We start from the raw sequence: 12,188 nt of genomic DNA, 5'->3' as shown, positions 1-12,188 counted from the left end.
GTGAGAGTGTTGAAGTGCATGAGAGTTCTTTTCCCATTTGGAGAAGTGCTATGATGCATTCAAAACTGAAGAAAACAGTGCTTGGGGACTCTATTGCCATGATCTGAAGTGACTTAAATGTTCACAGTGCTTTAAGTTAAAAAAAGGGTCTGCAGCTTTTACTTAGAGAAAAAGCCACCTCCCCTGTGCAGCTCTGATTGACAGACCATCTGGTGTAGCTAAGAAAAAAACCTAGTCAGGCATTTCTAGTTTTAATAGGCTCCATTGTCTATAGTTGCATGTGTTTGTTTTGACAGCTGAGCACTTTATGAATGCTTTGCCCAGTTTCAAAAGCTGCTGAACCATTTATCTCAGCAGAGGGTTGTCCATATGGTTTGATTGACAGTCTAAGAGGTTATTAAATTTGATGTGCTTACTGAATAGATGTTTGATTTTTAACAACTGAATGACCACTTCAGGGGATTTAAGTTTTCCTTCACTGGGTCTGGAGTTTTATTTTCAGTGTGAATGATGTGTTTTTGAGTGACAGCTCTATTAGATTGTTAGAAGTGTCCTTTTCTCATGTCCATTTCAAAGGCTTCCCATTGCCATTTCATAGTTCAAGAGGACTGTCACAGTGGATACAGGGCGGGTAGCCATGGAGAACACATGGGGATGCATGGGGGATATGAGGTGGTGGGGGGAGGTGGGTGCATACGAAGGATATTGGAGAGTTGGGCCAATGTCCTTCTAACCAGCCTGCCTTGACACCCATACTCCTCCGATGCTACCTCAGGAGTTGGGAAACCCAAACCCTGCTCGACATCTCCAGGAGTCAAAAATATGGTGGGTATGGGTTTCCAAAGTTGGGAAATAGCCCTACTCACATTTCCCAAGCCCAACACAAAAATACAGCCTAATGTTTCAGATGTGTCACCTTTCATCAGAGCCAGAAAAATAGTTTGTGTTGAAGAGGAAGGATTAAAAAAAATACTTTGGCCCTATGTAAGAAATCAGATCAGTGGAATGAAGGAATAATAGTAATGTGAAAGCATATTGTCGCATCAGAAGTAACTTGGCAAACTTATTTTTCATTCCTTTGAGAAGAGGCATCATCTCACTTGTACTTGACATTACTACATAACAAAAATGTCAGTTTTACTGCTGGCAACTTTTCTATCATTTAGAAATTCTTTAGTTTAAATGTTAAGAATTCATTTATTTTGGAGTAAGCTTCTATCAATATGCATAAATCGGCAAAATATGCTTTACGAAGCAAGCATGACAATTGAAACAAATAACATTCAACCTTGAATCAAAGTCATAAAAAGCAATGCTGTGAAGTATTATAGAATGAATCTTACAACAGTAACAGCACAGGAGGAGGACTTCTTAAATAAATTCTTTCATGGGGTGTGGGTTTCGATGGCAACGGCAGCATTCATTGCTAAATTGTGCCTGTGCTGGCCCTCTCTCTGCAGAAACAATTTGTCAAGCGCCACTCCCTGCCTTTTCCTGGAAGCTCAGCACACTTTTTCTTTTCAGATAATGATCCAATGATCCTTCAACTGATCCTACCTCCAGGTAGTACATTTCAGATCCTAATCACTTGCTGCATAAAAAAAAAGTTTTTCCTCATGTTGCCACTTTGCCAATGACCTTAAATTTATGCCCTCTGGTTCTTGATCCTTCCACCAATGGGAACAGTCTCTCCCTATCTACTCTGTCCAGACCTCTCGTGGTTTTGAATACATCGATCAAATCTCTTCAACCTTCTCTTCTCCAAGGGGAACACTCCTTACTTCTCCAAGCTATCTACATAACTTAAGCTGAGTGCCTTTGTTTTGGCAGGCGTATTGGAAAAACTATGAAGCAAGTGAAACAAAACTGTTAACATTTTAAAAACGCTGGGCATCAAGGCACAAGGTCTAGTCAGTCAGGTTATGACAATAACAGGTGAATTAGTTTTTACTGTAAATATGCTGATGCCAAGCCAAACATTATAATCTAAGCCAACGCAAGTCCATTTGATGGAGTCATTAACTAATGCCACTCATTGAGCGTTTTACTTCTTTAGTTGCTGAATGATGGTAGGTTTTGTTCAGTAATTAAACACATGCACTTGCATTTAGATCTTTATTGTGACTACATTTATCAAATTTCCTACTAAAATCTATGTATGTGGATGAATGACTACTATGGCTTTTCAGCAATTTCTAATGCATAACACTGAACTAATTATATTCATTTTTTAAAAATGCCAAAATCCATATTTTACACAATGTGCACACACAATGTGTGTATAACTTAGACAGGTTTGAATTTTCTTATTACAGCCAGTGATTTTGAATTAATTTTGCATTCTTTCTGTTGAGTGGGTAGAATCTTGAACTGGCGCTCAGAGCCACCTTTACCAAATGTACAACTACCTGTGAGGCAAAATTGTGTTTTGCATTCATCCACCCATTTGCCACTATAAATGTAATGTCTGTCTCATCTGGATTCAGAAAGCATCCCATACTTGTTAAGGACTATGTTGAATATTTTAGTGCAAATCCTTCTGTTTACTATTTCCATCAGGAAGCAGAGTTCCAAATACACCCACCATTGTATCATAAAATATAATGGCCCAAATTTTCCAGTCAGCATCAATGCTGAGCACATTGACACTGCTCACCAAGATTTCTGCAACCCGACCCTTTTACAATTTTTCAGCTGTATCTTCTGATCCCGGCTGAAGCATCGAAGGACCGGCACAGCCATCCCTAGAGAAGATCGTCGCGTGCAAGAAGAGATGGAAGAAGGGAGCGCACGCTCCCTTTTCAAGACAGTAACTGCCTTATTCTGGTAAGCACTTAAAAATACAAGTCTTTCAGTAAGTGAGCGATTTAGTGAATGGGCAGGTGGGTGAGGTATTGGAGGCGAGTAGTCAGGGTCAGGGAGCTAGTTGGATGGTCAGAGGTGTGCTCAGGTGGTGTCGGGTCAGTTTAGAGAGATGATTGGGTGGGGGGTTTGGTTGAGAGTTGAGTAACGCAGGCTAACCACCGAGTTAGACCAGGTATTAAACTGTGTTATGTTTCCAGGATAAGCATGCAACTAAGTCCCGCATGTCTGGCCCAAGTCTCCACCTGAGCTCAGGGTTGACACATTCACGGAAGATCCCAGGCAATGGAACTCAGCCCACTGCACATAGGTCTGTGTGTCAGGACTTCTCCAGAGTCCTGACGTGCATCTCCCAGTGTATTTCCCATCTCCAATGATCCAGAGACTAGAAGATTCAGGCCTATATCTTTATTTCTGCCATTCCAGTCTGTGAGAAACAGCTCAAGAGCTGCACATGACTCATTAAGGACTCAGACTCAGGTGCAGCTCCAGACTTAACCAATCAAATCTATTTTGATGGTAATTAGATGACTTGTTTCTTTTTTGAAAAAATTATTAATAAACTAACACTCAATTATCTACATAAAACGTTGTTTACTCTAGGAGTAATGATTTTACATTTTTCTACTGAAAACTTGTCACTCTTAAAAATAAAATGCAGTTCTAATAAAAACAAATTTTTAAACTGAAATCCTAAAACAGTTTTGCATTGTTGAGAGATTTTAAATTAAAACCATAAGACATAGGAGCAGAAATTAGGCCATTCGGCCCATCGAGTCTGCTCCACCATTCAATCATGGCTAATAAGTTTCTCAACCCCATTCTCCCGCCTTCTCCCCATCACCTTTGATCCCCTTACCAATCAAGAACTTATCTATCTCGGTCTTAAATACACTCAATGACCTGGCCTCCACAGCCTTCTGTGGCAATGAATTCCTTGGATTCACCACTCTCTGGCTAAAGAAGTTTCTCCTCATCTCTGTTCTAAAAGGTCTTCCCTTTACTCTTGAGGCTGTACCCTCGGGTCCTAGTCTCTCCTACTAATGGAAACATCTTCCCCACGTCCACTCTATCCAGGCCTTTCAGTATTCTGTAAGTTTCAATCAGATCCCCCCCTCATCCTTTTAAGTATATCCATCAAGTATAGACCCAGAGTCCTCAAACATTCCTCATATGTTAAGCCTTTCACTCCTGGGATCGTTCTCGTGAACCTCCTCTGGACCAACTGCAGATCAGATTACCCTCTCATACAAACAAGAAGCCATCAAGCAGAACATAAAAACCTGTAAACCAGCGGAAAGAGGATGTGGAAGGTGCTTCTGCCCAACTTACTGTACATAATGTGATGAGTAAGAGGCCCTGAACAAAGACACTATCAGTGCCAACATGGGCCAGCAGGGGAACATCAACCCCGCCTGACTGCACATTTCAAGGTCCAGGACTACGTGCTGAGGGATGCGCTAAAGCTTGGGGCAGCCGCCGCAAAGGCGCAATGGGGAAAGGTCGCTAAGACCTTTCTGTCATAGTGCACCGAGGGGCTGGGAAAGGTATAGACCCCTCAGGCTGTACAGCTCACAATGGTTTTCCGGTTTTACCTGTCATTTTTTTTTCCCCCCCTGGCTGAAAGACCACGTCTTTTTGGGACCGCGCCCCGTACGCTTTTTGTTCGCATTCGATACTCACACACTCCTTGAAGCGAACGCCAGCAGCATGGGGAGAAAACAACGAGAAGCAGCAGGCTCGACACTGGAGTTCCCCTCCGCCACATTGTAGCCAAGCCCCTTCAGTGTCTCCGCGGATACATGGATCTCAGCTCCGACTCATAATCCGCCTCAGCGACCAGCCGGACACTGCAGCGAACTCTCCCCATCGACGAGCCGGACACTGCAGCGACCTCGGCCCGCTCCACTCTCACCCCTCCCCCCCGCGCCAGCGCCGCTTCCAGTCTATTCGCGTCTGACGGACAAACACAGACTCCTCCCGCAGCAGGACGTCACCTCAATCTTGGAGAAAACCAAAGCAAGTGAGCCTGTGCGCGGACTTTCCAAACGCGTCATGATTATTTGCATCATAAAAGCATAACACTGTGGATGCTGGAAATCTGAAATAAACAATAGGAAGTGCTGAAATGTTCAGCAGGTTTGGCAGCATCTGTGCAGGCATAGAGAGAGAGAGTTAACATTTGCAGCCGAATTTGACTTCTTCAGAACCTTCAGTTCTTAGTTGCACCCTTGCCTAACTGGAAGTTTAAACTCTCCTATAGATTTAAGTTAAAAAATTAATAAGATTTAAGAAATAGCTAATTAATAGAACAACATTTTGTGTTTAGATAGCACCTTTAATGTTAACTAAACGCCCAGAGACGCTTCACAGCAGCGTTATGAAGCAAAAATTAAACACCATGCCACTTAAAGTGGCATTTAGGGCAAAAACAGAAAATGCTGGAAGAACTCAGCAGGCCCAACAGCGTCTGTGGAGGGAAAGACAGAGTTAACGTTTCGAGTCGGTGCGAGAATTCTGAAGAAGAGTCATACGACTCAAAACGTTAGCTCGGTCTTTCTCTCCACAGATGCTGTTAGACCTGCTGAGTTTTTCCAGCATTTTCTGTTTTTGTTTCAGATTTCCAGCATCCACAATATTTTGCTTTTATGGTATTTAGGGCAGGTGGCCAAAAGCTTGGTTTAAGTTGCGTAGCAAACAATAGATCAGTTTGCACCTGTGAAGGAAAAAATGTAAAAATGGATTATTTTTTATATTTTTGGGGAATATTGTGTTATTCTGTGAAGAAGGCTGTGTGTCTGTGTGTGTGTAAATGATTTAATTAAACTGGGGAAAGTTTACTAGAAGACAGGTTTAAAACATGAAAGGATAGAGGCGTTAGGTTTGCACATTTGTCATAAAATAATATGAGGGGTTGAGGTACAAGTGGATAGGTTGGATCTAACATTTACCTTTTTAGATAAGTGGAGAGTTTGTTTGAATATTAATGGGAAGTCAGAGGTGAAAAGAAACATGTTTGCATCTTGCAGGAGTTCCATTGGTAAATAGAAGGGGGTATATTGTATTTTGTTCACCTGAAAGCAGAGACAAACTTGAAACATGAAAGATTTTATGTTTGGAAGGCTATGAGTTTCAAAGAGGTGTGAGAACAATGGAACCTGAGATGAAAGAGGGAGAAAGGTATTTTAGAGTTACCATGGAAAGTTTAAGGGCATTGGTAGCTGTTGGCTGTGTGAGGAAGATCTTCTGGAAATAGCTCGAGGCTGAGAGAAGATGCAGTTTGAATTAGCCATCCGGTCAAGCCTGAAAAGGCTGCGAGAAACAGTCTTATTTCGAAGTTTTTGGTTTCCACAGCAGAGTGGAAGAGAGTTTAAGAGATCATGTGGTATGCCTTTATTAAAGCTACAGCAGTGTGACATGGGTAATATTACTGGATTTTTTTGGTTAAACATCTATAAAGGACTGCTGCCTGGAAGGTGTTTAATTGTGGGTTTGACCAAGTAGGGAGTCTTTTGGGGGAATGTTTTGCAAAACTAATTTTAACTGTGCAACTGTAATCTTGTGTGCTTAAGTTTTCTTTTATCCTTGTTAATAAAACTTTTAATTTTTAAAATCACAAAAGTGTTACTGGACTCTTGCTCCTGAGGTCAGGACGTTTTCTTCTTGTTTTCAGAATACAAAATAAAACGTTGTGGCCCGTCAGCCAAGTTTCCCTCTGGGATTTGGTTTGCACAGCAATTAACATCTGCTGTGGTCATAAAATATGACAGATTGTCTTTTTTGGGTACAACCCTTGGTTACAAACCAATCTTACAGGTTCTGAATCAAGCCATCCAGGATCCTGTTCCGCTGCTGGGAAAATGTTGGAGTTGCATTTTGGCTGTTAGACTACTGAGGCTCTGACAACACCCCAAACTCTGGGGTTGTGGGGAGCTGCCATTTTTGATGTCCTCATCTCACTGAGAGGCAATAGGAATATTTCAAGTGGCATTGTCCATTATGTTAAAACTCCAGCTGCTTGCAGATGATTTCAAAGGCATCTCATCCTGGCATTAATGCATGTGGGCATTATGCAGAAATACTTAACAGTAGGGGCAAGGGAAGCAGAATTGATGAGTATTCTGGCATGATGGTCTCCACAGAAAGTGCCCTCCATTTCTCCTTCTCTTTGTGCTTTTCTTTTCCCCTCCCCCCTGTTTCCCTAGCTTTGAACATGCTTATAAACTTAAATCTCTATATTGGCATAGACCAGTTGGGCCAAGGGGCCTGTTTCTGTGCTGTGGACTCAGTGTAATGTCTTCCATTTCTGATGAAAGTTCATATGATTTGAAATATCAACTCTGTTTAACTCCCCACCGATGCTGCCTGGCCCACCAAGTGTTTCCAGCATTTTCTTTCATTGTTAAAATGTATTTGCTTTTCCTTTAAAAATCTGTTATGGGAAGTTCAGATTTTCCAGTAAGGCTAAAAGAATGAGAATCTTGATTACAACACAACTAACCAACTCTCTGATGGAAGGAACATCATTATCAAGGTGTGGTGAGTAGGAGAATGTGAAAAATGCTTTATTTTAGTTAAAGAGAAGATTGATGACGCTATTGAACATGAATACGATGGGCACCAAGTATCTCATCAACCTTTTCGTATCTCTTTTGCCTTGTTCACCTTTATTGCTTTCCATTTCTCTCCTGGTGTTTGACAAGGTGTTTACTAAAACCCGCTTTCACGGCCATATTTCCTTCCTCAGTGACTGTCTCCGTCTCTGACTTACCCCACGTGGATTTCAACTGAAGTACCATCCCTCATGTTTCGAACCCACCCAAGATTACAGGTATCTCCAGGACATACAACGCTCCTCGGACTGCTGTTCCCGTCGCATTCTGAGATCCATACTTAGTGCCATGCGCCGCCATGTGAACACAGTCGACCTCTCCCTCCAGCAGCACCGCCGCACCCTTTTTCAAAGCTGCGCGTGCCCCCAGTTTCATTTTATTCTTCGTCTCATCTGACGCCTCAACAAGAAACTTTGTCTCTTTCTTTCAGGTGCAAAAGAACGCAAGCTGCAATAACTCATTGACACCAACACCCATCCAGGACCCTCCACCCCTGCCTGTCCCTCTGTCCCCATCCCGTCTTCCAATCCCAGGCCCGGCCGTGTATTCACCATACCCCCTGACCTTCCCCTCTCTGACGCTGAACATTCAGTGCTCAGCAAAGGTCTTAGTTTCATACCCTTACGCCCTCATCTCAATGAATTTCGGGCTCGGCATGATGCTGAACTCTTCTTCCGCCGCCTTCCTCTCCGTGCTCACTTCTTTGGGCAGGAGTCCTCTCCCTGTTCAACGGATCCTTTTACCCACCTCCAATATTCTCCCTCCACCTGGACCCCTCCCTCTGGATTCTTACCTTCTCTTGATCTTTTCATTGAGAACTGTCGGCGTGACATTAGTCATCTCAATTTCTCTGCTCCTCTCACCCATTCTAACCTGTCTCTCTCTGAACTTGCTGCACTCCGTTCTCTCAGGTCCAACCCTGACATTGTCATCAAACCCGCTGACAAGGGTGGTGCTGTTGTTGTCTGGTGCACTCACCTCTACCTCGCAGAGGCTGAGCGTCAACTCACAGACACTTCCTCCTACCTCCCCCTGGACCATGACCCCACCACTGAACATCAAGCCATTGTTTCCAGGACTATTACTGACCTCATCTCCTCTGAAGATCTTCGCTCCACAGCTTCCAACCTGATAGTCTCCCAACCTCGGACGGCCCGCTTCTACCTCCTACCCAAAATCCACAAACAGGACTGTCCCGGCAGATCGATCGTGTCAGCCTGTTCCTGCCCCTCGGAACTCATTTCTTGCTATCTTGACTCCATTCTCTCTCCCCTTGTCCAGTCCCTTCCCACCTACATCCGTGATTCCTCTGACACCCTACATCATATCAACAATTTCCAGTTCCCTGGCCCCAACTGCCTCCTCTTCACCATGGACGTCCAATCCCTCTACACCTCTATCCCCCACCGGGATGGTCTGATGGCTCTCCGCTTCTTCCTCGAACAGAGGCCCGAGCAATCCCCATCCACCACTACTCTCCTCCGTCTGGCTGAACTTGTTCTCACACTGAACAATTTCTCCTTTAACTCCTCTCACTTCCTCCAAATAAAAGGTGTGGCTATGGGTACCCGCATGGGCCCCAGCTATGCCTGTCTCTTTATGGGGTATGTGGAACATTCCTTGTTCCAGTCCTACTCCGGCCCCCTCCCACAACTCTTTCACCGGTACATTGATGATTACTTCGGTGCTGCTTCATGCTCTCATCGGGACCTGGAAAAACGTTTTAATTTTGCTTCCAATTTCCACCCCTCCATAATTTTCGCATGGTCCATCTCTGACACTTCCCTTCCCTTCCTTGACCTCTCTGCCTCAATTTCTGGTGATAGACTGTCCACCAATATCCATTACAAGCCTACCGACTCCCACAGCCAGCTCGACTACAGCTCCTCACACCCCGCTTCCTGTAAGGACTCCATCCCATTCTCTCAGTTCCTTTGCCTCCGTCGCATCTGTTCTGACGATGCCACTTTCAAAAACAGTTCCTCTGACATGTCCTCCTTCTTCCTTAACCGAGGTTTTCCACCCACGGTGGTTGACAGGGCCCTCAACCGTGTTCGGCCCATCTCCCGCGCACCCACCCTCACACCTCCTTCTCCCTCCCAGAAACATGATAGGGTCCCCCTTGTCCTCACTTATCACCCCACCAGCCTCCGCATTCAAAGGATCATCCTCTACCATTTCCGCCAACTCCAGCATGATGCCACTACCAAACACATCTTCCCTTCACCCCCCCGGTGGCATTCTGCAGGGATTGTTCTCTCCGGGACACCCTGGTCCACTCTTCTATCAGCCCCTACACCTCAACCCCCTCCCACGGCACCTTCCCATGCAACCGCAGAAGGTGCAACACCTGCCCCTTTACTTCCCCTCTCCTCACCGCCCAAGGGCCCAAACACTCCTTTCAAGTGAAGCAGCATTTCACTTGCACTTCCCTCAATTTAGTCTACTGCATTCGTTGCTCCCAATGCGGTTTCCTCTACATTGGAGAGACCAAACACAGACTGGGTGACCGCTTTTCAGAACAACTTCGGTCTGTCAGCAAGCGTAACCCAGACCTCCCTGTTGCTTGCCATTTCAACACTCCACCCTGCTCTCATGCCCACATGTCCATCCTTGGCTTGCTGCATTGTTCCAGTGAAGCTCAACGTAAACTGGAGGAACAGCGCCTCATCTTCCGACTAGGCACTTTACAGCCTTCCGGACTGAATATTGAGTTCAACAATTTTAGACCATGAACTCTCTCCTCCATCTCCACCCCCTTTCCGATTTCCACCCCCTTTTTATTTCCAATAATTTAAATAGATTTTTCTTTCCCCACCTACTTCCATTATTTTTAAATGTATTTCCATCCATTGTTTTATCTCTACCTTTTAGCCTTTTTTGATTTCTTCACCCCACCCCACCCCCACTAGGTCTATCTGTACCTTGCTTGTCCTGCTTTCTACCCTTAATTAGCACATTCCTTAGATAATATCACCACCTCCAACACCTCTTTGTCCTTTTGTCTATGACATCTTTTGGTTATCTCCACCTATCACTGGCCCTCTATCCAGCCATACTTGTCCCACCCCCCCTTAAACCAGCTTATATTTCATCTCTCTTCTATTTTTACTTAGTTCTGTTGAAGGGTCATTCGGACTCGAAACGTTAACTGTGCTCCTATCCGCAGATGCTGTCAGACCTGCTGAGTTTTTCCAGGTATTTTTGTTTTTATCTTATCAACCCCATGTTTTCTGGACTAATGGTGTGATTATCTACTTAAAGTTGAACACATTTACTTGTAGTGCATAATTTTTCTGCCCGCACCAACCCGCTCGGGCGCGATAACATCAGCTGCCAACGTCAATGCGCACTCATGCGATATTTCGCTAGGCGGGCGCGTAATGGAGACGGAGGCGCGCCCGCCATTATTTAAGTGATCAGTTAAGGCCCTTGACATGCCAATCGTCTCCGGCTTTACATAGCCTGTGCGATTTTTTGGCCGTCGCACGGGCAAAACAGGCAAGTGGGCAGGCCACAATTAGCAAAAGCCCATCCACAGGCAGGATAAGAAGGGTCAGTGGCATTGTCAATGCGAGCAGTGATGGGTTTTGGATAAAACTTGCTGCTGGTTGCTTCTGTGAACTGGACTGCATCATGTCGTTTCAGAGCTGCATTCTGAACATTTCCAGGCTTCATTTCAGGGCTCATTGTTGCCTCCCAGGCCCCTGGAGGATTCAGACCATGTGGGCCCTCCCAGGTATCCGACTGCCTTCCGTTACCCTGGTAATGGGGGTTGTAGTCTCCGCTGGAGGCTCCTCCTCTGAGGAGGAGGAGAGGGGCAGAAGTGGGAGGAGGCCCGGTGTCCCAATGCAGCTTCCAGGGGAGCAACCTGTGGGAGGAGAAGCACAGGCACGAGGGGCGCAGGGCCAACAGGAAGTTCGAGGCGGAAGGGGTCATTGAAGATACCACTATCCTGCTGCCAGAGTTTACAGGTGGCGATGCAGCTACCTCTGTATGTCTCAGGTGCAATGCCAAAGGAGGTTCCATCTCTCAAGGGACAGAGTGACCTACATCTGTCAGAGGAACGGGCCTGAGATCAGCTCCAACTATGTGGGTGGACACCCCATGCCAGTGGCTCTGAAGGTCACAGTGGCCCTCAACTTCTATGCCTCTGGCTCTTTCCACTTTCCAGGGCTCAATGGGGGATCTGTGTGGAGTCTCCCAATCAGCTGTCCAAAGTTGCGTCAAGCTGGTGACAAAAGCTCTGTTCAGGCGTGCATTAACTTTCATTCAGTACAGTACGGATGAGGCCAGCCAGGCAGAGCGAGCCAGAGGCTTCACAGTGATTTCTGGGTTCCCCTACATCCATGGTGCCATCAACTGCACATATGTGGTCATCAAGACACCAGGGGGTTGCCTTAGTCAACAGGAAGGAATTCCTCTCCATGAATGTGCAGATAGTGTGTGACCACAGGATGCTGATTCTACAAGTCTGTGTAAGGTACCCGGGCAGCTCCCACAACGCCTACATCCTCAGACACTCCCAGGTGCCGAGGCTCTTCAGTGCTCCAGCCCGACTGGATGGATGGCTGCTGGGTGACAAGGGCTATCCCCTCAAATAGTGGCTCATGACACCTCTTCGCCATCCAAGAACAGAGGCTGAGCAGCAGCACAACAGGAGCCATGCCTCCACAAGTGTGGTGGTAGAGAGAACCATAGATCTTCTCAAGA

The 12,188-nt window shown here is 45.5% G+C and overlaps 1 protein-coding gene across 1 annotated transcript in view; it reads right to left on the bottom strand.

Moving 5' to 3' along the window:
• LOC144680864 (uncharacterized) overlaps positions 1–4,820 on the bottom strand; it is a 55,323-nt gene extending 50,503 nt beyond the window's left edge. Inside the window, exon 1 of the mRNA XM_078542340.1 lies at positions 4,546–4,820. Within this exon, the coding sequence (XP_078398466.1) occupies positions 4,546–4,630 (85 nt within the window). The 5' untranslated portion in view covers positions 4,631–4,820. The remainder of the gene's footprint in view (positions 1–4,545) is intronic.
• Between the last annotated feature and the right edge of the window lie 7,368 nt (positions 4,821–12,188).

Source organism: Cetorhinus maximus, chromosome 5, assembly GCF_964194155.1.
Source record: "Cetorhinus maximus chromosome 5, sCetMax3.hap1.1, whole genome shotgun sequence".
In the NCBI taxonomy this organism is placed as follows: domain Eukaryota; kingdom Metazoa; phylum Chordata; class Chondrichthyes; order Lamniformes; family Cetorhinidae; genus Cetorhinus; species Cetorhinus maximus.
Note: the sequence above shows the minus strand (reverse complement) of the source record. Positions and strands in the feature narration are given on the sequence as shown.